General features: G+C 43.6%; 1 protein-coding gene across 1 annotated transcript in view; it reads right to left on the reverse strand.

Moving 5' to 3' along the window:
• CPNE8 (copine 8) overlaps positions 1–27,753 on the reverse strand; it is a 371,034-nt gene that overhangs the window by 240,020 nt on the left and 103,261 nt on the right. The window contains exons 6-7 of the mRNA XM_038765237.1: positions 12,094–12,133; positions 2,122–2,198 (exon numbers count right to left, since the gene is read on the reverse strand). Coding sequence (XP_038621165.1) covers positions 2,122–2,198; positions 12,094–12,133 — 117 coding nt within the window. The remainder of the gene's footprint in view (positions 1–2,121; positions 2,199–12,093; positions 12,134–27,753) is intronic.

Genomic DNA, 27,753 nt, shown 5'->3' on the forward strand with positions numbered 1-27,753 from the left:
TCTTGATCCCCTTCTGTTCTCCATCTACACTCACTCCCTTGGAGACCTTATTCGCTTCCACGGCTTCAGCTATCATCTCTACGCTGATGACACCCAAATCTACATCTCTTCCCCTGCTCTCTCTCCCTCCCTTCAGGCTCAGGTCTCCTCCTGCCTTCAGGACATCTCCATCTGGATGTCTGCCCACCACCTAAAACTCAACATGTCCAAGACTCAACTCCTTGTCTTCCCTCCCAAACCCTGCCCTCTCCCTGACTTTCCCATCACGGTTGATGGCACTACCATCCTTCCCATCTCACAAGCCCACAACCTTGGTGTCATCCTTGACTCCTCTCTCTCGTTCACCCCTCACGTCCAATCCGTCACCAAAATCTGCCGGTCTCACATCTGCAACATTGCCAAGATCCGCCCTTTCCTCTCCATCCAAACCGCTACCCTGCTCGTTCAAGCTCTCATCCTATCCCATCTGGATTACTGTATCAGCCTCCTCTCCAATCTCCCATCCTCCTGTCTCTCCCCACTTCAATCCATACTTAACACCACTGCCCGGATTGTCTTTGTCGAGAAACACTCTGGGCATGCTACTCCCCACCTCAAAAATCTCCAGTGGCTACCAATCAACCTACACATCAGGCAGAAACTCCTCACCCTGGGCTTCAAGGCTGTCCATCCCCTCGCCCCCTCCTACCTCACCTCCCTTCACTCCTTCTCCAGCCCAGCCCGCACCCTCCACTCCTCTGCCGCTAATCTCCTCACCGTGCCTCGTTCTCGCCTGTCCCGCCGTGGACCCCCGGCCCACATCATCCCCCGGCCTGGAATGCCTTCCCTCCCAACATCCACCAAGCTAGCTCTCTTCCTTCCTTCAAGGCCCTACTGAGAGCTCACCTCCTCCAGGAGGCCTTCCCAGACTGAGCCCCCTCCTTCCTCTCTCCATCCCCCCCGGCCTACCTCCTTCCCCTCCCCATAGCACCTGTATTTATGCATATATGTTTATACATATTTATTGCTCTATTTATTTATTTTACTTGTACATATCTATTCTATTTATTTTATTTTGTTAATATATTTGGTTTTGTTCTCTGTCTCCCCCTTCTACACTGTGAGCCCACTGTTGGGTAGGGACCGTCTCTATATGTTGCCAACTTGTACTTCCCAAGCACTTAGTACAGTGCTCTGCACACAGTAAGTGCTCAATAAATACAATTGAATGAATGAATGAATTTATTGAGTGCTTATTGTGTGCCGAGCACTGTACTAAGCACTTGATAATTTTTTGCACTGGGGGGGGAATCGAACCCAGGCTTCCTGCACGACAGTCAAAAATTTTAACAGTAAGCTACAGAGCTGGAGACCCAACTGGAAGATTTGGGAAATCAAATCCAGGCCTCCCGCCTGACAGGCAAAAATTTTTAACACTAAACTGGGGATCTGGGGACCCAACCGGAAGATTTGCCCAACGATAAGATCTCGTCTGGGGGAACCAATCAGAGGAGAGAATGGGAGGGAGGGATGGAGAAAAACAATATTTTAATTGACGGAGTAAAAAAAAGTGGCCCAGAAGACCTTCACTGTTAAGGGAGACCTAGCTAAGCAAGTCGCACCTCTATCGTGTCCCCTTGCGAAAACCTTTTTCTCAAGTTTACATGCTACTCCCACATAAAAGATATGGCACTACCCCAACTATATGTAAACTGTAGACTCCTAGAAGGCAGATATTGCAGTTTCTAGCTCTACTCTCCCAAGTACTTAATACAGTGTTCTGCGCATGGTAAATTTACTGATGGGGTTCGTAAACTTTGGGGAAAAATGCAAAGTCGTGCAAATATTTCAAATTATTCTGAAAGAAAGGATGAGTGATCCAAATGAATGACAGAATAAGGCAGAACATTAAAAACGTGTATGCTTCAATCTTATTCTTTCATCTAAAGAAGTGATTCGTTAGTGCGACTTGGAAACTGTGGCTCAGCATTCCTAAGTGGCTTCATATCTACAGTGTGTGCATATGAGTGAAGCTGCCCTTGGTTTGAAACATGAACATAAACTACATGAACCCAACTTGTCCTAGGAATACAGCATCTTGTCAGTCCTGAAAAATGCAAATTAAACAGCTGGTATACTCACACTATCGTCTTTTCCAGTCTGCTCCCCTGAGATCCAACAATTTCTCCCAATGTGCAAAACACCTGACCCAGAAAATCCTAAAAAATTGAGGAAAATAAAAGGAAATAGAATTAAGAAACTCTATTTTTCCTTGATCATACAACACACTTTTATAGTTCACTGAGCAGCCTTCGTATTTTTTCTGGCTTCACTTTATTCAACTTTGATCATTTCTTTAACTATTTTGATACCTTTTAAATTTTGTTTGAAATTTTCAAAAATAAACTAACTGGGGCATTGCTTTTTCTTTCACAGTTTTTCTCAATCTAGTTTTCAAAAAGAAAATATAGCTATACAAAATGTTAATTCTTAATTCTCCAAGCATTCCTTTGTATCTTCAAAAGCCAATGATTTCAAGTGACCGTGTTATAAAGGTAGATGAGGTTTAAAACCCTATGAAAATTCAAAATTTCTCAATTAATCATAGCTCTTTTCTAATCCGAAGCACTGGTTTTTTTATGCTTGAACAATAACTTGTACTTCATTCATTCATTCAATTGTATTTATTGAGCGCTTACTGTATGCAGAGCACTGTACTAAGCGCTTGGGAAGTACAAGTTGGCAACATATAGAGACGGTCCCTACACAACAGCGGGCTCACAGTCTAGAAGGGGGAGACAGAGAACAAAGCAAAACATATTAACAAAATAAAATAAATAGAATAAACATGTACAAATAAAATAGAGTAATAAATACGTACAAACATATATACAGGTGCTGTGGGGAGGGGAAGGAGGTAAGGCGGGGGGGATGGGGAGGGGGACAGACATTATGAGTTAACTTATTCAATTTGTAGGTGTTCATTTTTCCGGTTCAATTACAAAGAAATCTCAAAAATCTTCTTTTGGGAAGCATTGCTGATGGACAATTGCAAAAATAATGATTAACTTTGGGTAACAGCAGCAGCCTACCCTGAAATAAACCGAGCTTATTCTACACTGCAATTATGCAAGAGAAAAAATTGTAAGGTAACTGGACAAGTCTATGTTGAGATGACAAGTACTTCGAAAGAAAAGAACATATTGTCAGATATCATAATTAAACATCCAAACAATTTAACTAGTAGGACAAGGAAAGTTCAACTAATTGGGACTAGACCACGGCTAAACATGTCTAATTAAATGCTGCATTGAAAAAGGTGGAAAGGGTGTCTGCGTGCCTTAAAAAGATGAGAGAGAAAGAGAGAAATCAATTCCAAAGATGAAAATGTTTGAATTGGTTAACATTTTCATGTCGTAAAAGTCTTCATTTATGCCCCATAGAGAAGATTTACATGTCCAGAATACATGTTAGAATAGGATTTCTCAGGGAATGTAAAGAAGCAGCATGGCATAGTGGATAAAGCACCAGCCCGGGAGTCAGAAGGTCATGGGTTCTAATCCTGGCTCCGCCACTTGTCTTCCTTGTGACCTTGGGCAAGTCATTTCAGTTCTCTTGGGCCTCAGTTCCTTCTCTGTAAAATGTGGATTGAGACTGTGAGCCCTACATGGGACAGGGACTTCTTCCAAACCGATTTGCTTTTATTCAATCCAGTACTTAGTACCGTGCCTCAAAATAATTATCACTATTTAAAAAGGATTTAGAATAACTGATATCATCATCATCAATCGTATTTATTGAGCGCTTACTGTGTGCAAAGCACTGTACTAATCGCTTGGGAAGTACAAGTTGGCAACAATATACCAGTATATAACATATAACAGTATATACCAGTACAGATGTTGAGGAGATTTCAACACCCACAATATTTTATAGCACATAGAATATTTGGGTGAGTACACAAGATGAATTAGATAAAACTGATCGATTTGATGTAAATACATAATGGGAACAAATGACATTTAACAGAGTGTTTTGAAGGACTTCGGAGATGCCGTCAGAATGGCTGGCAAGAGTGTAATGACTGCCTCCCCTCTAGACTGTGAGCTTGTTATGGGCAGGAATGTGGCTGTTGTTATAGTGTACCCTCCCAAGCACTTAGTACAGTGTTTTGAACACAGTAAGCGTTCAATAAACATGACTGAATCAATGAATGAATGTCTACAACCGATACACTGAAAGACTGACAGATTGCCAGGTTTGCTCATCTAAATGACAGGTTCCAGAGATGAGCCTGGAAAATATTTAGGTGGGTGTGACTCATTTCCACCAGAAAATTGGCAGAACAATAATAACTGTGGCATTTGTTAAGCACTTAGTATGTGCCAGGCACTGCACTAACACAAGCAAATTAGTTTGGACACAATCCCTGTCCCACGTGGGGCTCACAGTCTTAATAATTCCCATTTTTACAGATGAGGTAATGTAGGCACAGAGAAGTGAAGTGACTTGCCCAAGGTCTCACCATAACACAGGACTGTGTTTCTAGACTGTGAGCCCGTTGTTGGATAGGGACTGTCTCTATATGTTGCCGATTTGTAATAATAATAATAATGGCATTTATTAAGTGCTTACTATGTGCAAAGCACTGTTCTAAGCACTGGGGAGGTTTCCAGGCGATCAGGTTTTCCCACGGGTGGCTTACAGTCTTAATCCCCATTTTATAGATGAGGTAAGTGAGGCAGAGGGAATAATAATAATAATTATAATAATGGCATTTATTAAGTGCTTACTATGTGCAAAGCACCGTTCTAAGCGCTGGGGAGGTTAACAAGGTGATGAGGTTGTCCCAAATGGGGCTCACGGTCTGAATCCCCATTTTACAGATGAGGTAACTGAGGCACAGAGAAGTTAAGTGACTTGCCCAAAGTCACACAGCTGACAATTGATGGAGCCGGGATTTGAAAACATGACCTCTGACTCCAAAGCCCGGGCTCTTTCCACTGACACTGCTTCTCTAAAGAGAAGTTAAGTGACTTGCCCAAAGTCACACAGCTGACAATTGGCAGAGTGAGATTTGAACCCATAACCTCTGACTCCAAAGCCCATGCTCTTTCCACTGAGCCACACTGTACTTCCTAAGCACTTTGTACAATGCTCTGCACACAGTAAGTGCTCAATAAATATGATTAATGAATGAATGAATGAACACAGGAAAAGAAAAGGCTACATTACATTACATATATATAATAGATAATATTATATCTATTATAATATTAAATAAAATAATATAAAATAAAATATTAAATAAAATAAAATAAAATAAAATAAAATATGAAGTTAAATATACAAATAAATTAACTCATCGGGAAAGTGGGGTTCCTCCTATCATGGAATAGAGTGTCAACTTCCAAGTTGGACTCCATATACATTTATTTTTTTCTTTCCCATTCTCTAACTACTGCACCTGACACCTGCTTTATTGAACCTCTTTCAAATGCCACAATTTTGTACTTTGGAAATGAGAAGCTCACTCAACAATAGTATACAAATTGCATCCAGACCAAAGGAGGGCAGCTAGCATGGTTAACCAAAAATTTATTAACGAGCCCTTCCAAGGCTGTGACACAAAAGAGTAGGCATCTTGAAAGCCATGTTCCCTCTACTCCTGAATTTCAACTTTTTTAATGGGTTTGGAACTTTTTTCCTCCCTAGGCTTTCATTATTCACAAGTGGCACACTTGTAGATTGTATCCCCTTCTGATGGATTGGGGCACTGAATGACGAGAATTAACTGCCAATAATATTATCACATTGCATATGGACTAGTATAGATTGATGTGCATATAGCCATAATTGTATTTGTTCTGACGATTTTGACACCTGCCTACATGTTTTGTTGTCTGTCTCCCCCTTCTAGACTGTGAACCCGTTGTTGGGTAGTTGCCGACTTGTACTTCCCAAGCGCTTAGTACAGTGCTCTGCACACAGTAAGCGCTCAATAAATATGATTGAATGAATGAATGAGTGAATTTATATCTTAATACAGGGTGAAATTGATTAGAGTACTGAAAGATGGGTCATGGCATTAGAATTCAGATTCGTCTTGTAATACAGAGATCTTTCCTCAGAGGAGCAGTCGGAGGGCCTGGGTTCTGACCCCAGCCCCGCCACATGTCTGCTGTGTTACCTTGGGCCAGTCACTTCATTTCTCTGTGCCTCAGTTACCTCATCTGGAAAATGGGGATAAGACTGTGAGCCCCATCCGGGACCTGACGATCTTGTAGCTATCCCAGTGCTTAGTACAGTGTCTGGCATGCATTAAGCCCTTGACAAATACCACAAAAAAGGAAAAGTAGGTAACGGGCACATTTTTTTCTGACAAAGCTGGTATAAGGCCTTCCAAAATCACTCAGAGATAGAAGCCTGATCGTTTACTGCTCCCTAAAACAGCTAGCCTTGCCTGCATATGCTCTGCTCTGACGGCTTCTGTTATTTTCAAGTTCTGGTGTGTCAAGCTGTGCAGACAACTGTATTTTGTTGCTGCTTCTATTGCTCTATTTCATGTTTCTGTTTGTTTTTGGTGGAGGAAGAAAAGCAAAAGAGGCCACCCTGAACCTTGAGCATCAAACTCAACAATAGCTTCCTAAATGGGTGTGAACACAGCAGTGTGCCCTAAAGGGAAAGACCCTGGGCTTGGGAGTCAGAGGATGTGGGTTCTAATCCCGGAACAGCCACATGTCTGCTGTGTGACCTTGGGCGATCACTTAACTTCTCTATGCCTCAGTTAACTCATCTGTAAAATAGGGATCAAGACTGTGAGCCCCATGTGGGACTGTGTTCAACCTGATTTCCTTGTATCTACCCCAGTGCCTAGAACAGTGCTAGGCATATAGTAAGCGCTTAACAAATACCACAATTATTATCCTTATTATTAGCAGTATAGGCTGCTGTGACTGTCACCACGACAGTCTGTTCTACATCCTCCGACTGCACCCATTCTCTCTACCATTCTCACGAGAGAAGCAGCGTGGCTCAGTGGAAAGGACACGGGCTTTGGAGCCAGAGGTCATGGGTTCAAATCCCAGCTCCGCCACTTGTCAGCTGTGTGACTTTGGGCAAGTCACTTCAATTCTCTGGGCCTCAGTTACCTCATCTGTAAAATGGGGATTAAGACTGTGAGCCCCACGTGGGACAACCTGATCACCTTGTATCCCCCCAGCGCTTAGAACAGTGTTTTGCAAATAGTAAGTGTTTAATAAATGTCATTATTATTTATTTATTTATTTATTTGCCAAGACGTCACATACAGCATGGCCCAGTGGACAGACCACAGGCCCGGGAGTCACAAGGCCATGAGTTCTAATCCCCACTCTGCTACTTTCATTCATTCAATCGTATTTATTGAATGCTTACTGTGTGCAGAGCACTGTACTAAGCGCTTGGGAAGTCCAAGTTGGCAACATATAGAGACGGTCCCTACCCAACAGCGGGCTCACAGTCTAGAAGCGGGAGACAGAAAACAAAACAAAACATATTAACAAAATAAAATAAATGGAATAGTAAATATATACAAGTAAAATAGAGTAATAAATATGTACAAACATGTATACAGGTGCTGTGGGGAGGGGAAGGAGGTCAGGTGGGGAGGACACGGAGGGGGATGAGGGGGAGAGGAAGGAGGGGGCTCAGTCTGAGAAGGCCTCCTGGAAAAGGTGAGCTCTCAGTAGGGCTTTGAAGGGAGGAAGAGAGCTAGCTTGGCTGATGTGTGGAGGGAGGGCATTCCAGGCCAGGGGGAGGATGTGGGCTGGGGGTCGACGGCGGGACAGGCGAGAGCGAGGCACGGTGAGGAGGTTAGTGGCAGAGTAGAGGAGGGTGTGGGCTAGGCTGGAGAAGGAAAGAAGGGAGGTGAGGTAGGAGGCGGCGAGGTGATGGACAGCCTTGAAGTCAAGAGTGAGGAGTTTTTGCCTGATGCGTAGGTTGACTGATAGCCACTGGAGATTTTTGAGGAGGGGAGTAACATGCTCAGAGTGTTTCTGCACAAAGATGATCTGGGCAGCAGCGTGAAGTATAGACTGAAGTGGGGAGAGACAGAAGGATGGGAGATCAGAGAGGAGGCTGATGCAGTAATCCAGTGGGGATAGGATGAGAGATTGAAGCAGCAGGGTAGCATTTTGGACAGAGAGGAAAGGGCGGATCTTGGCGATGTTGCGGAGGTGAGACCGGCAGGATTTGGTGACGGATTGGATATGAAGGGTGAACGAGAGAGCAGAGTCGAGGATGACACTGGGTGTCTGCCTCCATCTGGATGTCTGCCCGCCACCTAAAACTCAACATGTCCAAGACTGAACTCCTTGTCTTCCCTCCCAAACCCTGCCCTCTCCCTGACTTTCCCATCACTGTTGACGGCACTACCATCCTTCCCGTCTCTCAAGCCCGCAACCTTGGTGTCATCCTCGAAGCCGCTCTCTCGTTCACCCCTCACATCCAAGCCGTCACCAAAACCTGCCGGTCTCGGCTCCGCAACATTGCCAAGATCCACCCTTTCCTCTCCATCCAAACCGTTACCCTGTTCGTTCAAGCTCTCATCCTATCCCATCTGGATTACTGTATCAGCCTCCTCTCCGATCTCCCATCCTCCTGTCTCTCCCCACTTCAATCCATACTTCACGCTGCTGCCCGGATTGTCTTTGTCCAGAAACGCTCTGGGCATGTTACTCCCCACCTCAAAAATCTCCAGTGGCTACCAATCAACCTACGCATCAGGCAAAAACTCCTCACCCTCGGTCTCAAGGCTGTCCATCCCCTCGCCCCCTCCTACCTCCCCTCCCTTCTCTCCTTCTCCAGCCCAGCCCGCACCCTCCGCTCCTCTGCCACCGCTAACCTCCTCACCGTACCTCGTTCTCACCTGTCCCGTGATCGACCCCCGGCCCACGTCCTCCCCCAGGCCTGGAATGCCCTCCCTCTGCCCATCCGCCAAGCAAGCTCTCTTCCTCCCTTCAAGGCCCTACTGAGAGCTCACCTCCTCCAGGAGGCCTTCCCAGACTAAGCCCCCACCTTCCTCTCCCTCTCCTCCCCCTCTCCATCCCTCCCACCTTACCTCCTTCCCTTCCCCGCAGCACCTGTATATATGTTTGTACATATGTATTACTCTATTTATTTATTTTACTTGTACATATCTATTCTATTTATTTTATTCTATTAATATGCTTTGTTTTGTTCTCTGTCTCCCCCTTCTAGACTGTGAGCCCACTGTTGGGTAGGGACCGTCTCTATACGTTGCCAACTTGTGCTTCCCAAGCGCTTAGTACAGTGCTCTGCACATAGTAAGTGCTCAATAAATATGATTGATTGATTGATTGATTGATTACGGTCTCACAATCATCATCATCATCAAGGAAAAAGACAACTCTGCAAGTCTGTTGAGGCAGAGCTTCAGCTCTGTGTTGCAGTTTTGTGCAGAAGTTTCTGACATGCTCTTGCAGTTCCGGCTGCACCTCTGCCCACTCACTCACTAGCTATATTCTGTTGCCCGGGTAGGGTACATCCCCTCTAGACTGTAAGCTCGTTGTGAGCAGGGAATGTGACTCCTCATTGTTGTATTGCACTCTCCCAAGCACTTAGTACAGTGCTCTGCACACAGTAAGCGCTCAATTAATGCAATTGAATGAATGAATGAAAACTACTTGCACTACAACCCTTTGCTTAGGTTCTTGATCCATCGGTTCTTATGGCTGGATGAAGGTTCTTCATTTTTCATGATGGGAAATCCCCAAAATTTAATATGCCAGCCTGAGGAAGGGGGAAGAGGAATGACCTGTCATAATTAAGACTTTAAACTCCTTGCATTTCCTCCAGAAGGAATGAAAAAAAGGAGCAGTGATATGGTTCCCACCCCTTCAGTATCACAGGGGCAAGATTTTTTTTTCTTTAATGGGATTTGTTAAGCACTTACTATGTACTATGTACTAAGTGCTGGGGTAAGTAATAATAAAAATAATAATAATGATGATGGTATTCGTTAAGCACTTACTTTGTGCCAAGCCCCGTTCTAAGCGCTGGGGTAGATACAAGGTAATCAGGTTGTCCCATGTGGGGCTCACAGCCTTAATCCCCATTTTGCAGATGAGCTAACTGAGGCACAGAGAAGTTAGGTGGCTTGCCCAAGGTCACACAGCAGACAAGTGGCAGAATTGGGATTAGAACCCACAAAGTGGCAGAATCGGGATTAGAACCCACATCCTCTGACTCCCAAGCCCCGGGTTATTTCCACTAAGCCACGCTGCTTCACGTTGGGCACAGTCCATGTTCCACAGGGGGCTCACAGGCTTCATCCACATTTTACAGATGAGATAACTGAGGATCAGAGAAGAGCAGTGACTTGGCCAAGGTCACACAGCAGACAAGTGGTGGAGCAGGGTTTACAACCCAGGTCCTTCTGACTCCAAGCCCTGATTGATCTATCGACTAGGTCATAATAATAACAATAATAATAATAATAATAATAATGTCATTTGTTATGTTCTTACTATATGCAAAGCACTGTTCTAAGCACTGGGGAGGTTACAAGGTGATCAGGTTGTCCCATGGGGGCTCACAGTTTTAATCCCCATTTTACAGATCAGTCAATCAATCAATCGTATTTATTGAGCGCTTACTGTGTGCAGAGCACTGGACTAAGCGCTTGGGAAGTACAAGTCGGCAACACATAGAGACAGTCCCTACCCAACAATGGGCTCACAGTCTAGAAGGGGGAGAAAGAGAACAAAACCAAACATACTAACAAAATAAAATAAATAGAATAGATATGTACAAGTAAGATAAATACATAAATAAATAAATAAATAGAGTAATAAATATGTACAAACATATATACATATATACAGGTGCTGTGGGGAAGGGAAGGAGGAAAGATGGGGGAGATGGAGAGGGGGACAAGGGGGAGAGGAAGGAAGGGGTGATGAGGTAACTGAGGCCCGGAGACGTTAAATGACTTGCCCAAAGTCACAGAGCTGCCAGTTGGCAGAGCCGGGATTTGAACCCATGACCTCTGACTCCAAAGCCCGTGCTCTTTCTACTGAGCCCGCTGTTTCTCAGGAAATCAGGGGAAGACAATGTGTAGAGTAATTAAAGGAGAGAGTTCTGCCACATGCTGGTACAAAAGGAGTGGTGGCTGTATGGTCTCCTCCTCTTCCATGATCTCTCCCCTTCAAATCCCCCTTTCTCCTATCCTCAGAATACCTTCCTGCCACACACGGAATCTGTCCCCCTCCACATTAGAAGGTACTGATTTGGGGCGTGGCTTAGTGGAAAGGTTTGGGAGTCAGAGGTTGTGGGTTCCAATTCCGGCTCCGCCACTTGTCAGCTGTGTGACTTTGGGCCTGTCACTAGAAGCAGCGTGGCTCAGTGGAAAGAGCACGGGTTTAGGAGTCAGAGGTTGTGGGTTCTAATCCCGGCTCCGCCACTTGTCAACTGTGTGACTTTGGGCAAGTTACTTAACTTCTCTGTGCCTCAGTTACCTCATCTGGAAAATGGGGATTAAAGACTACGAGCCCCATGTGGGACAACCTTGTATCTCCCCCAGTGCTGAGAACAGAGTCTGACACATAGTAAGTGCTTAACAAATACCATCATCATTATTATTATTATTATTCTCTGTGTCTCAGTTACCTCAACTGGAAAATGATAAGGGACAACGTGGGACAACCTGATTACCTTGTATCTACCCCAGTGCTTAGAACAGTGCTTGGCATATAGTAAGTACTTAATACCATTATTATTATTATTGTTATAAAATGGAAGGTGAGGATGAACAGGAGACTGAACATCATGGGGAAAGGAACTTCAACAACAGCTACCAGCAAGCTTTGTCCTTTCATGCAGAGGAATATCTTCAGAGAAATATTAATCAAGATTGTTTAAATCAACTTTTCCCCCTGCTTTCATTGTATGTTTACTATCTGTATCTGCCTATCTCCCCATTAGACTGTAATCTCCTCAAGGACAGTGACAGTGTCAATACTGGGCTTGTTCTCTCTTAAATTGTTAGGATGGTGGTCTGCACATGATAGGTGCTCAGTTTACACTTTTGAAAGAATAAATGAATGAACTTACATGTTTGGATAAATTGGGGCTCTTTGAATCCACATCATACCTAGAAGATAAATGTTTTATAAATTGAATTACAGTGAAGTCAATGGAAATCACACAGTTTGAATTGACTTATGCAAGAGAAATACTCAAAATGAAGGCACTGGACTGATAACATGAGGAAGGGAGCTCAAGTAGTTCTGGCTCATACAGGGAGTTCTCCCTTAACAACAGTTGCTGTGTTGTACTTCCCTCTCTAGACTGTAAGTTCACAGTGGGCAGAGGATGTGCTTCCAATACTGTTACACGGTACTCCCCAGCCCACACACTTCGCTCCTCTAAGGCTCACTTTCTCACTGCCCCTCAGTCTCATCTATCAAAAACCTCAAAAATCTCCAGTGGCTACCAATCAATCTGCGCATCAGGCAGAAACTCCTCACCCTGGGCTTCAAGGCTGTCCATCCATCCCCTCGCCCCCTCCTACCTCACCTCCCTTCTCTCCTTCTCCAGCCCAGCCCGCACCCTCCGCTCCTCTGCCGCTGATCTCCTCACCGTTAGGCCTCGTTCTCGCCTGTCCCGCCATCGACCCCCGGCCCACGTCATCCCCCGGGCCTGGAATGCCCTCCCTCTGCCCATCCGCCAAGCTAGCTCCCTTCCTCCCTTCAAGGCCCTGCTGAGAGCTCACCTCCTCCTGGAGGCCTTCCCAGACTGAGCCCCTTCCTTCCTCTCCCCCTCGTCTCCCTCTCCATCCCCCCCATCTTACCTCCTTCCCTTCCCCACAGCACCTGTATATATGGATATATATTTGTACATATTTATTACTCTATTTATTTATTTATTTTACTTGTACATATCTATTCCATTTATTTTATTTTGTTAGTATGTTTGGTTTTGTTCTCTGTCTCCCTCTTTTAGACTGTGAGCCCACTGTTGGGTAGGGACTGTCTCTATATGTTGCCAATTTGTACTTCCCAAGCGCTTAGTACAGTGCTCTGCACATAGTAAGCACTCAATAAATACGATTGATTGATTGATCTATCTCGCCACCAACCCCTCGCCCACATCCTGCATCTGGCCTAGAATACTCTCCCTCCTCATAACCAAAAAACAATTACTCTCCCCCAGCTTCAAAGGCTTATTGAAGACACATTTCCTCCAAGAGACCTTCCCTGACTAGGCTCTCCTTTCCTCTTCTACCACTCTCTCCTGTCTTGCTCCCTTTATTCACCACTCCCCTCCCAGTCCCACAGCACTTATGCGCACAACTTTAATTTATTTATTTAGATCGTCTGTCTCCTCTTCTAAACTGTAAGCTCCTTGTGGGTGGGGAATGTTTCTGTTTATTGTGATATTGTACTCTCCCAAGTAATTAGTTCAGTGCTCTGCACACAGTAAGTGCTCAATAAATACAATTGACTGACTGTGAGCCCACTGTTGGGTAGGGACTGTCTCTATATGTTGCCAACTTGTACTTCCCAAGCGCTTAGTACAGTGCTCTGCACACAGTAAGCGCTCAACAGATACGATTGATGATGATGATGATAATAAGCGCTCACTAAATACAATCGATTGATCATGGGACAATCATGTTAAACTAACTTTTTTTCAGGGGGAATTAATGTGCTAAAAGGCAGAGAGCTCAAAAATAGCCCCATGACATTTTTTTTGACAAATTCCCACATTATTGTTTTGCCCACCTCTGGCACCGACACCCTAGTTAGTCATTGCTATTTTATTAAATATTGAACAGCCCTAAAAACACAAAGGAACACAAATTACTGCTGGTTCAGAGCACTGAACCTGAGGCAGAATCTGGGAAATGCAGCAGCTTCAAAACTTAACCAAACCACATACGTGCACACAATGGTTTCTTCCTAAATCAATCAGTGATACTTATTGAGTGCTTATTATGTGCAGGGCACAAACTAATTGTGCCAACCATGGACCATGTTCTACCAGCACAGATTCATGTTATGGGAAGGCTGTTCCCTAATTCTTCCAACATCTGTTTAACTCCAAACAGACCACGGAGGAGACATTAAAAATGAAAGTGTTAATGTAAATTGGATGATAGAGTGGCCAACCTTACAACTTCAGATAAATAGTGTAGCTCATTCACACTGAGGGTCACTTTTTGCCCTAGAACTGTTAACTCATATATTATAAAATATTTCTATTAATGTCTGTCTCTCCTTCTAGACTACAAGCTCACTGTGGGCAGGAAATGTCTGCCAAATCTGTTGTACTGTCCTCTCCAAAGCATTTTTTAATCAGTCAGTAAGTCAATCTTATTTACGGAGAGCTTACTATGCGCAGAGCACTGCACTAAGCACTTAGGATAGTACAATATAGCAATCTAACAGACACATTCCCTACCCACAATGAGCTTACAGTCTAGAGAGGGAGACAGATATCAATATAATGTGCAGGTGTGTATATACAAGCTGTGGGGCTGGGGGGGAAGGATGAATAAAAGGAGCAAGCCAGGGTGACACAGAAAGGGGAGAAGTGCTCCACATGTGTGGAAAGAGCCCGGGCTTTGGAGTCAGAGGTCATGGGTTCAAATCCCGGCTCTGCCAATTGTCAGCTGTGACTTTGGGCAAGTCATTTCACTTCTCTGTGCCTCAGTTCCCTCATCTGTAAAATGGCGTTTAAGATTGTGAGCCCCATGTGGGACAACCTAATCACTTTTTATCTACTCCAGAGCTCAGAACAGTGATTGGCACATAGTAAGCGCTTAACAAAATACCATTAATGTTGTTATTATTATATGGTAAGCACTTAATAAATAGCACTGACAATTATGATGATAAAAGGATTCTTCTGTAGGGACCAGAGAAAGTTTGAGCACGGTTGCCAACTAATGAGAAAATTTTATTCAAACAAAAATCGACAAGACTGAATAAACTTTTTAAATGAAGGAACAAAAGCAGGGGAGAGCAGATGTTACTGGCTGTGGCAGGTGTGTGGGATGCGAGGGATGAGGAAGGGACTGGCAATAGTTGATAGGGAGCAGCTGGCCGCATTGACGATCAATTCCACATCCAGGCACCCACTGCTTCAAATGAGGAGGCAGAGGGAGAGACAACAGTGAGGGAGGAAATCTTTCCAGAGATTCATCCTGCTGCTACCCCTGGGTGTCCACCACCCCTATTAACTGACGTCAAAACATTTTTACTGACTTTTGGACCACAACACTTTTAGTGCATTTTTTTTTTATGGATTGTTTGTAAATTTACCAATGGGTGGCAACCCTAAGCCTAAATCCTGGTCAATAATAATAATAAAAATTTTATTTATTAAGTGCTTACTATGTGCAAAGCACTGTTCTAAGCGCTGGGGAGGTTATAAGGTGATCAGGTTGTCCCATGGGGGGCTCACAGTTTTTAATCCCCATTTTACAGATGAGGGAACTGAGGCCCAGAGAAGTTAATTGACTTGCCCAAAGTCACACAGCTGACAGTTGGCAGAACTGGGATTTGAACCCATGACCTCGGACTCCAAAGCCCGGGCCCTTTCCACTGAGCCACGCTACTCCTCTGATCTCTAAGGCACAAATGAGTGAACCAATTTACCGATAGTTTAGACAGCACACTTTTCCCCATTTTAGTGATCCTAAAGAAGAACCTGGGAAATCTAACTAGAGTTGTCAAGAAATGAACTGATATCTTTCACAAGGGTTACACTGTATTGACCCAAGTGCTTAGTACAATATTCTGCATATGGTAAGCACTCAATATAATTGATTGATAATATACTGAATGAAATACAAATACAATATAAAATGAATGAAATACAATTGAATAAACATTGCCAATGTTTTTTAAACACATAGGATACAAAGTTTTGAAGGCAGAAAAAAGAAGGACTTTACTTCTGTACATTCAAGACCGTGCTGTTCTAAGCACTGATAAAAGCTAATCAAGTTGGACACAACTTGGGGTTCACCGTCTCAATCCCCATTTTACAAATGAGGTAACTAAGGCACAGAGATGTTAAATGACTTGCCCAAGACCCTACAGTTAAGTGGCAGAAAGAGGATTAGAAGCCAGACCTCTGACACCCAAACATCCACTAAGCCATCCTGCTTTCTGATCTTTTCTGCAAAACCAGATGTGGCCTTTGATCTAGTTTGTGAGAGGCTAGTTTGCTCTGTAAGTATTAATCTTAGGGGTTATTTGCTGCTATTACCCTTTCTTCCGTTATTCTTGATATTATAAAGGAGGTGAATGGTTTTAGCATCTCAAACTTGTGCTCAATCAGTTAATTTGTAAAATAAACCTATCAATTCAATACAGACGTAACAATTGAAAATATAATGATAGTATTTGTTAAGCATTTACTATATGCCAAGGAGTGAACTAATTCATTCATTCATTCTATTGTATTTATTGAGCGCTTATATTGAACAAAGTCCCTGTTCCTCTGACTAGAGAAGCAGCGTGGCTCAGTGGAAAGAGCACGGGCTTTGGAGTGAGAGGTCATGGGTTCAAATCCCCGCTCTGCCAATTGTCAGCTGTGTGACTTTGGGCAAGTCACTTCACTTCTCTGGGCCTGTTACCTCATCTGTAAAATGGGGATTAAGACTATGAGCCCCCCATGGGACAACCTGATCACCCTGTAACCTCTCCAGCGCTTAGAATAGTGCTTTGCACATAGTAAGCCCTTAATAGATGTCATTAAAAAAAATATTGAATCGGCATTTCACAGATGAGGAAACCAATCTTTCAATCAACAGTATTTATTGAGCACTTACTGCACAGTGCATTGCATTAAGCATCGGGGGAGTACAGTATAACAGAGTTAATAGACATGTTCCCTGCCCACAACGAGCTTACTGTCTAGAGGGAGAGACAGACATTAACATAAATAAATAAATTACAGATCTGTACCTAAGTGCTGTGCAGCTGAGGGAGGCATGAATAAAGGGAATAAATCCAAAAGAGAGTGGGAGAAGAGGAAATGAGGGGTAAGTGTGGGAAGGCCTCTTGGAGAAAATATGCCTTCAGTAAAGCTTTGAAAGCAGCTTGTCCATTTGTCCATTGTCCAATTGTCCATTGGATATTCATTCAATTGTATTTATGTGTCTGTTAGAGATGAAGAGGGAAGGCATTCCAGACTGGAAGCAATACGTGGGAGAGAAGTTGGAGGCAAGATAAATGAGATAGAAGTACCTTGAGTAGGCTGACATTAGAGGAGTGAAGTGATTGACTGCTTTAAAGTTGATGGCAAGGAGTTTCTGACGGATGTGGAGGTAGTTGGGCAACCAATGGAGGTTCTTGAGGAGTGGGAAAACACAGATTGAATGTTTTTTTATATAAAAATGATTTGGGCAGCAGAGTTAAATGTGGACTGGAGTGGGAAGAGGCGGGAGGCAGGGAGATCAGCAAGGAGGATGATAGAGTAATCAAGGACAGGATAAGAGGGAAGCAGCTTGGCAGAGTGGATAGAGCACAGGCCTTGGAGTCAGAAAGTCATGGGTTCTAATCCTCGTTCTGCCACTCGTCTGTTGTGTGACCTTAGGCAAGTCACTTCACTTCTCTGGGCCTCAGTTACCTCATCTGTCAAAATGGGAAATAAGACTGTGAGACTTCCATGGGACAGGAACTGTGTCCAATCCAATTTGCTTGTATCCACCCAGCGCTTAGTACAGTGTCTGGCACATAGTAAGCACTTAATAAATACCATCGTTATTATTATTATAAAATATTATATTATAATAATATAATACAAGGTTTTATATAATATAATATTGTTATTATAATAACAATAATAATGATGGTATTTGTTAAGCACTTACTATGTGCAAAGCACTATTCTAAGCACTGGGGGAATACAAGGTGATCAGGTTATCCCATCACATTAGCTTGGTAGCAATTTGGATGGAGAGGAAAGGGCAGATTTTAGTAATATTATGAAGGTTGAACAGACACAATTTAGTGCAGTTTGAATATTTAGGTTGAACGACAAAGATGAGTTGAGGATAACGTCAAGTTTACGGTCTTGTGAGATAGGCGGGGCATTGTTACTGGGCCTACAATCATGGGAAAAGTGCGGGGAGGACAGGGTTTTGATGGGAAGATACAGAGTTCTACTTTGGACATGTTAGGTTTGAGATGGGACATACAAGTAGAGATGTCGTGACAGCAAGAAGAAATATGAGGCTGCAGAGTGGGAAAAAGCAGGGCTGGAGATTTCCAATTGGGAATCATCCACATAGAGGAGGTAGCTGAAGCCATGTTCATTCACTCATTCAATCGTATTTATTGAGCGCTTACTGTGTGCAGTACTAAGCTGCACACTGTACTTAACTTCAGTAAGTACACTGTACTAAGCGCTTGGGAAGTACAAGCTGGCAACATATAGAGACGGTCCCTACCCAACAGTGGGCTCACAGAATAGAAAGGGGAGACAGAGAACAAAACAAAACATATTAAAATAAAATCAATAGAAAGCGCTTAGTACAGTGCTCTGCACACAGTAAGTGCTCAATAAATACGATTGAATGAATGAATGGGTGAATGAGTTCTCCAAGGCAATGGTTGTAGATGGAGAATAGATGGGGACCAAGAACTGAGCCTTGAGAGACTCCCACAGTCAGGGAGAAACAGAGGCACCGAGAAGTGAAGTGACTCGCTCAAGGTCACATGGCAGGCAAGTGTCAGAGCTTGAATAATCAATCAATCAATCATATTTATTGAGTGCTTACTGTGTGCAGAGCACTGTACTAAGCGCTTGGGAAGTACAAGTTGGAAACAGAGACAGTCCCTACCCAACAGTGGGCTCACAGTCTAAAACGGGGAGACAGAGAACAAAACCAAACATACTAACAAAATAAAATAAATAGAATAGATATGTACAAGTAAGATAAATAAATAAATAGAGTAATAAATATGTACAAACATATATACATATATACAGGTTGTTCTGACTTCCAAGTCCATGCTCTTTCCATTAGGCCACACTGTTCAAGATACAGCAGTGTTAGGATCTCTGGAAATGGGGCTGTATCATGAGACTGTGTCACAGGCTACATTTCTCCCATTCCAAAACCCTTTCATTATTGTATGGGCTATTTTGTTACTATTGTTTAATTTTTGTTTCAGTAATTCAAAACATAACAATGCAACATTAACTACATGAGGAGTTGTAGTTTTATTCTGAATCTTTCTGTTCTGATTGAGGTAGTGTTTTTTCTCTAGTCTAGTAAAGAACATAATTTTGAGAGGCAGCATGGCCTAAGTGGAAAGAACACAGGCCTGGAAGTTAAAGGACCTAGGTTCTAATCCCAAATTACACTTGCTACTGTGTGACCTTGAGCAAGTCATTTACGCATCAGGCAGAAACTCCTCACCCTGGGCTTCAAGGCTGTCCATCACCTCGCCCCCTCCTACCTCACCTCCCTTCTCTCCTTCTACAGCCCAGCCCGCACCCTCCGCTCCTCTGTCCCCGTTAATCTCCTCACCGTGCCTCATTCTTGCCTGTCCCGCCATTGACCCCCGGCCCACGTCCTCCCGCTGGCCTGGAATGCCCTCCTGCCCCACATCTGCCAAGCTAGCTCTCTTCTTCCCTTCAAGGCCCTACTGAGAGCTCACCTCCTCCAGGAGGCCTTCCCAGACTGAGCCCCTTCCTTCCTCTCCCCCTCCTCCCCCTCTCCATCCCCCCACCTTACCTCCTTCCCTTCCCCACAGCACCTGTATATATGTATATATGTTTTTACGTATTTATGACTCTATTTTACTTGTACATATTCTATTTATTTTATTTTGTTAATATGTTTTGTTTTGTTCTCTGTCTCCCCCTTCTAGACTGTGAGCCCACTGTTCGGTAGGGACCATCTCTATACGTTGCCAACTTGTACTTCCCAAGCGCTTAGTACAGTGCTCTGAACACAGTAAGCGCTCAATAAATACAGTTGAATGAATGAATGAACTTTTCTTTGTCTCATTTTCCTCATTTCTAAAATGGGTATTAAATGAATGAATGAATACCTGTTTTCCCTCCTACTTGAGATTGTGAGCCCACCATGAGAGAGAGAGACTGTGTCTAATTTGATGAATTTGTATCTACCCGGGAATAGTGCTTCACACAATCTGTCATTATTATTGTTAACTTGTCCAACTTCGAACATCTGTATAAAATACCTTGTAGCAAACCACTCACTAAACATCTCAGCCTCTCCCATCTTCAGGTATTTTCATGCACTCATCTGCTTTCCATATTTACGTAAAATGTATTAATCCCCAAATCTCCAACAATAGAGCTATGTGCTCTTAATTCCATGAAACTGAGCACAATTAAGATAAACAAATGATAAATTTGTCGGCTGTAAAACCCAATATTCATATAATTGAATGAAAGCTCTAAAAGTAATATGAAGGGCAATTTTGATCTTTGAACTGAGAGGTTTTTATCCTCAAACTGATTTGTAACAAATTGAGTTTACAACTATTTAAAGAATCATTTGAAGAAGTTTAATTTCACAATTAACTGTTTAATCGTTGCACATTATTAAAATTGTGAATTCAATTGGATATATGTCTTAAAAAATGTGACAAACACATTTTATGACTGAGATTAATTCCTTGGGTGATTGGTCCTCCCACCCCAGAAACACTCACAGTGCCAGAATCGTTCATGAAAAATGTGCTTGTAGCAGCACTGTAACTTTACCAATCAATCAATCATATTTATTGAGTGCTTACAGTGCCCAGGGCGCTATACTAAGCACTTGGCAGAGTACAAAACAATAATATAGCAGACACATTCCCTTCCTACAATAAGCTTACAGTCTAGAGGGCGAGACAGACATTAATATAAATGACAGATATGTTCGTAAATTCTGTGGGGCTGGGAGTTGGGGAGAGGAATAAAGGGAGCAAGTCAGGATGGTGCAGAAGGAAGTGGGAGAATATGGAAAGTGGGTCTTCAGGAAGCCCTCATGGAGATGTACCTTCAATAAGACTTTGAAGGTGGGGAGGATCATTCGCATGGTCCTCTGAGTTTTACTACCAAGAGGGAAAGACTTAAAGCTTCAACGCTCAGATATTTCCTGGGAAAGTAGATATCCCAGAACGTAAACTCCTTGAAGGTAGAAATCACCTCCTCCAGGAGGCCTTCCCAGACTGAGCCCCTTCCTTCCTCTCCCCCTTGTCCCCCTCTCCGTCCCCCCATCTTACTTCCTTCCCTTCCCCACAGCACCTGTTTATATGTATATATGTTTGTACATATTTATTACTCTATTTATTTATTTATTTTACTTGTACATATCTATTCTATTTATTTTATTTTGTTAATATGTTTGGTTTTGTTCTCTGTCTCCCCCTGTTAGACTGTGAGCCCACTGTTGGGTAGGGACTGTCTCTATGTGTTGCCAACTTGTACTTCCCAAGCACTTAGTACAGTGCTCTGCACACAGTAAGCGCTCAATAAATATGATTGATGATGATGATGATCTCCTTAAACTATATAGTCCTCTCCCTAGCTCTTGGTCAACTCTCTAGACTGCAAACTCATTGTGGGCAGGGAATGTGTCTGTTTATTGTTGTACTGTAGTTGTATTGTAGTTTCCCAGGCATTTAGTACAGTGTTCTGCACAACGTAAGCTCTCAATAAATGTTTGACTTAGTAAAGTGCTCTGAATATAGTAAGTGCTACATGGATACTATTTCTGGACCCACTCACCTAGAAAAGGACATCCTTGGAAGTGGCAGCTAGAAAACAGCATGGAGAAAGGGTAAAATTTAAAAAAAATTATACCTGGAGAGTTTAAATCTGGGGTCTAAGCCAGCATCTCTAAGTCTGACTCTCCTGAGGGAAGAGTGGTCACTGGAAGGGTGGCAGTGTGTGACTGGGAGTGATTTCAGGTCAAAGGTATCATGCATGGTAACTAAAACAACACACTTCATTCACTCATTCATTCGATCGCATTTATTGAGTGCTTACTGTGTGCCAAGCGCTGGACTAAGTGCCTGGGTGTACAATATAACAATATATATAAGTCTTAAAAAAGACAATATAAAGACACATTCATGCCCACACCAAGCTCACAGTCTACAGGGGGAGACAGACATTAATATCAATAAATAGATAACTATAGAAATAAATCACAGACATTTACATATATGCTGTGGGGATGGGAGGGAGGATGAATGTAGCAGCAAGTAAGAGGTGCGCAGAAGGGAATGGGAGAAGAGGGGAGGAGGACTTAGGGAAGATTTCTTGGAGGAGACATGCCTTCTATAAGGCTTTTAAGTGGGGGAGAGCAATTATCTGTCGGATAATAATAATTAATACACCAATATTAAGTACAGATACCATTCATTTATTCATTCAATCATATTTATTGAGCGCTTACTGTGTGCAGAGCACTGTACTAATCAATCAATCAATTGTATTTATTGAGCGCTTACTGTGTGCAAAGCACTGTACTAAGTGCTTGGGAAGTACAAGTTGGCAACATATAGAGACAGTCCCTACCCAACAGTGGGCTCCCAGTCTAGAAGGGGGAGACAGAGAACAAAACCAAACATATTAACAAAATAAAATAAATAGAATAGATATGTACAAGTAAAATAAATAGAGTAATAAATATGTACAAACATATATACATATATACAGGTGCTGTGGGGAAGGGAAGGTGGTAAGATGGGGGGATGGGGAGGGGGACGAGGGGGAGAGGAAGGAGGGGGCTCAGTGTGGGAAGGCCTCCTGGAGGAGGTGAGCTCTCAGTAGGGCCTTGAAGGGAGGAAGAGAGCTCGCTTGGCGGATGGACAGAGGGAGGGCATTCCAGGCCTGGGGGATGACCTGGGCCGGGGGTCGACGGCAGGACAGGCGAGAACAAGGCACAGTGAGGAGATTAGCAGCAGACGAGCGGAGGGTGCGGGCTGGGCTGTAGTACAAATCGGCAACATATAGAAACAGTCCCTACCCAACAATGGGCTCACAGTCTAGAAGACCAAAAAACCAGAGTTGGAGTGTATGGTTTGCAAGTGTAAACCTGTAGTAATGCCCTTCTGGCTCTGCCACTTGTCAGTTGTGTGACTTTGGGCAAATCACTTCAGTTCTCTGTGCCCCATTTACTTCATCCGTAAAATGGGGATTAATCAATCAATCAATCAATCAATCGTATTTATTGAGCGCTTACTATGTGCAGAGCACTGTACTAAGCGCTTGGGAAGTACAAATTGGCATCACATAGAGACAGTCCCTACCCAACAGTGGGCTCACAGTCTAAAAGGGGGAGACAGAGAACAGAACCAAACATACCAACAAAATAAAATAAGTAGGATAGAAATGTACAAGTAAAATAAATAGAGTAATAAATATGTACAACCATATATACATATATACAGGTGCTGTGGGGAAGGGAAGGAGGTAAGACGGGGGGATGGAGAGGGGGACGAGGGGGAGAGGAAAGAAGGGGCTCAGTCTGGGAAGGCCTCCTGGAGGAGGTGAGCTCTCAGCAGGGCCTTGAAGGGAGGAAGAGAGCTAGCTTGGCGGAGGGGCAGAGGGAGGGCATTCCAGGCCCGGGGGAGGACGTGGGCCGGGGGCCGATGGCGGGACAGGTGAGAACGAGGTATGGTGAGGAGATTAGCGGCGGAGGAGTGGAGGGTGCGGGCTGGGCTGGAGAAGGAGAGAAGGGAGGGGAGGTAGGAGGGGGCGAGGTGATGGACAGCCTTGAAGCCCAGGGTGAGGAGTTTCTGCCTGATGCGCAGATTGATCGGTAGCCATTGGAGGTTTTTGAGGAGGGGAGTAATATGTCCAGAGTGTTTCTGGACAAAGATAATCCGGGCAGCAGCATGAAGTATGGATTGAAGTGGAGAGAGACACGAGGATGGGAGATCAGAGAGAAGGCTAGTGCAGTAGTCCAGACGGGATAGGATGAGAGTTTGAATTAGCAGGGTAGCGGTTTGGATGGAGAGGAAAGGGCGGATCTTGGCAATGTTGCGGAGCTGAGACCGGCAGGTTTTGATTAAGACAGTGAGCCCCACATGGGACAACCTGATAACCTTGTATGTACAAGCAGCGTAGTTCAGTGGAAAGAGCCCGGGCTTTGGAGTCAGAGGTCATGGGTTCAAATCCCAGCTCCACCAACTGTCAGCTGTGTGACTTTGGGCAAGTCACTTCATTTCTCTGGGCCTCAGTGACCTCATCTGGAAAATGGGGATGAAGACTGTGAGTCCCTCATGGGACAACCTGATCACCTTGTATCTACCCCAGTGCTTAGAACAGTGCTTTACACATAGTAAGCGCTTAATAAATGCCATTATTATCATTACTATTATTATTATTATTACTCAAGTGCTTAGAACAGTGCTTGGCACAGAGTAAGCACTTAAATACCATCATCATTATTATTCTGAGCGATTTAATCCTATATGACACCAAATGTCCCAAATACTCTCCCATGCAATAGTTGTGTTCCTGCAGTATCTCGTTATCTGATAATCATGTTGTCTCAAAAGTTGTTTTCCCCTTATTATCCTCTGGCTTGTAGTTTTCTTTCCCTAGTTTTATCACCATTTAGTCTCACCTGATTTTCTCCTTTCTGCTTCTCTTGTAATCCCTCTTTTCCCCATCTCTTCCTATACTTCTCTGATTTTCTCTCTTTCCCCTTACAAACACTCAAACTGTACCCCTCACTAATCCAATTAGCCAGTCAGTCATATTTACTGAGCGCTTACTGTGCTAAGCTAAGTACTAAGCTACTGTACTGTAAGCTACTAAGTACTGTACTAAGCTAAGTAAGCTTAATGTGCTAAGCGCTTGGGAGAGTACAATATAACAATAAACAGACACAATTCTTTGCCCGCAACCAGCACTTTCCACTTGGCAGTCCTCTAGACTGTGAGCTCATTGTAGGCAGGGAATGTTTCTGTTTTTTGTTGTACTGTACTCTCCCAAACACTTAGTAGAGTGCTTTGCCCACAGTAAGCTCTCAATAAATACAACTGAATTAAATAATTTGGGGGGCGGGGGGGGGGGAGGGGGCAGAAAGTCTGGGGCTCCAAGCTACCTTAAGGCAGTGGGAACCGATCCCTTCTGATATTCCCAACTCTCTTTCCCAGAATGACAGCAACTTTGGCAAGATCAGGAGTTGGAGTCCTGGAGGGGTCCTTATCTCAAAACCCTCAACCCGATTAATAATAATGATGGCATTTGTTAAGTGGTTACTATGCATCAAGCACTGTTCTAAGCACTGGAAGAAGCAGCGTGGCTCGATGGAAAGAGCATGGTCTTGGGAGTCAGAAGTCCTGAGTTCAAATCCTGGCTCCGCCAATTGTCAGCTGTGTGACTTTGGGCAAGTCACTTAACTTCTCTGTGCCTCAGTTGCCTCATCTGTAAAATGGGGATTTAGACTGTGAGCCCCACGTGGGACAACCTGATCACCTTGTAGCCTCTCCAGCGCTTAGAACAATGCTTTGCACATAATAATAATAATAATGGTATTTGTTAAGCGCTTACTATGTGCAAAGCACTGTTCTAAGTGCTGGGGAGGTTACAAGGTGATCAGATTGTCCCATACACATAGTAAGTGCTTAACAAATGCTATCATTATTATTATTATTATTACTAGCTACTCAGGTTGGACACCGTCCCTGCCCCACATAGAGGTCACAATCTTAATCCCCATTTTACAGATAAGGTAACAGACACAGAGAAATTAAGTGACTTGCCCAAGGTCACACAGCAGACAAGAGGCAGATACTGGATTAGAACCCAGGTCCTTCTGACTCCCGGGCCCGTATTCTATCCACCTGGGCTGCTTCCCGAGAGTAGAAGTCCTTGCAGCAAAACCAGAGTCCCAAATTGCCTTTTCCCACTTCTCAGCTTCAATTTCTGACATACCAGATTAAAGCTCTAAGAAAAGGGGGCAGTTAATATGCTTGAGTTAAATATGTGTTCTATGTGTGCTGGCTGCAGCCTACATAGTCCATCTTTTTTTTTTTTAAGTGATGTTTAAGATCTTACTGTATGCCAGGAACTATTCTAAGCTCTGGAGCAATTGAGAAGCAGCATGTCTCAGTGGAAAGAGCCCGAGTTTTGGAGTCAGAGGTCATGGGTTCAAATCCCCGCTCTGCCAATTGTCAGCTGTGTGACTTTGGGCAAGTCACTTCATCATCATCAATCGTATTTATTGAGCGCTTACTATGTGCAGAGCACTGTACTAAGCGCTTAACTTCACTTCACTTCTCTGGGCCTCAGTTCCCTCATCTGTAAAATGGGGATTAAGACTGTGAGCCCCCCGCGGGACAACCTGGTCACCTTGTAACCTCCCCAGCGCTTACAACAGTGCTTTGCACATAGTAGGTGCTTAATAAATAGCCCACTGTTGGGTAGGGACCATCTCTATATGTTGCCAACTTGTACTTTCCAAGCGCTTAGTACAGTGCTCTGCACACAGTAAGCGCTCAATAAATACGATTGAATGAATGAATGAAAGTCACTTGACTTCTCTGGGCCTCAGTTACCTCATCTGTAAAATAGGGATGAAGACTATGAGCTCCCCCGTGGGACAACCTGATAACCTTGTAACCTCCCCAGCGCTTAGAACAGTGCTTTGCATATAGTAAGCGCTTAATAAATGCCATTATCATTATTATTATTATTATTATTATTATTATTATTATTATTATTATAAGGTAATCAGATTGGACTCAGCCATTCAACAGTGGCCACACTCTCAGTCTCCCAAAACGTGGCTTTTTACACTCCAGCCTCTGGCCTTTCTCCACACCAAATCTGATCGGGGATGGTACTCAGGAGGCAACCAGGCCCCTTCTGCTTAGGAACAGTGTTGCTGTTGTTCATAATACTAATAATTATGGTACTTGTTAAGCACTTACTTTGTGCCCTGCTCTGTTCTAAGCACTGGGGTAGGTAATAATAATAATAACGATGGCATTTATTAAGTGCTTACTGTATGCAAAGCACTGGTCTAAGCGCTGGGGAGGTTACAAGGTGATCAGGTTGTCCCACGGCGGGGGTCACAATCTTAATCCCCATTTTACAGATGAGGTAACTGAGGCACAGAGAAGTTAAGTGACTTGACCAAAGTCACACAGCTGACAATTGGCGGAGTGGGCATTAGAACCCATGACCGCTGACTCCCAAGCCCAGGCTTTTTCCACTGAGCCACGCTGTTTCTCTAAGTTAATTAGGTTGGACACGGTCCCTGTCCCACATAGGGCTCAAACTCTTATCCCCATTTTACAGATGAGGTAAGTGAGGAACAAAGTTAAGTGACTTGACCAATGTCCCACAGCAGACGTGTGACTAAGCATGTTTTACAGCAGACGTTTAGCCGACTAAATCCTCCTCTCCTCTTCTTCCACTCTCTTCTATGTTGCTCTGACTTGCTCCCTTCACTCATCCTCTCTCCCATCCCCATCAATCAATCAATCAATCGTATTTATTCAGTGCTTACTGTGTGCAGAGCACTGTACTAAGCGCTTGGGAAGTACAAGTTGGCAACATATAGAGACAGTCCCTACCCAACAGTGGGCTCACAGTCTAAAAGGGGGAGACAAACACATCACACAAACACATATATAATTTATTTCTTTATTCATTCATTTATTTATGTATATTAATGTCTGGGTCCCCCTCTAGACTGTGAGTTCGTTGTGGGCAGATAATTTTTTTTGTTGTTGTATTGTACTCTCCCAAGCGCTTAGTACA

This window comes from Tachyglossus aculeatus, chromosome 2 (genome assembly GCF_015852505.1).
Source record: "Tachyglossus aculeatus isolate mTacAcu1 chromosome 2, mTacAcu1.pri, whole genome shotgun sequence".
Taxonomy (NCBI): domain Eukaryota; kingdom Metazoa; phylum Chordata; class Mammalia; order Monotremata; family Tachyglossidae; genus Tachyglossus; species Tachyglossus aculeatus.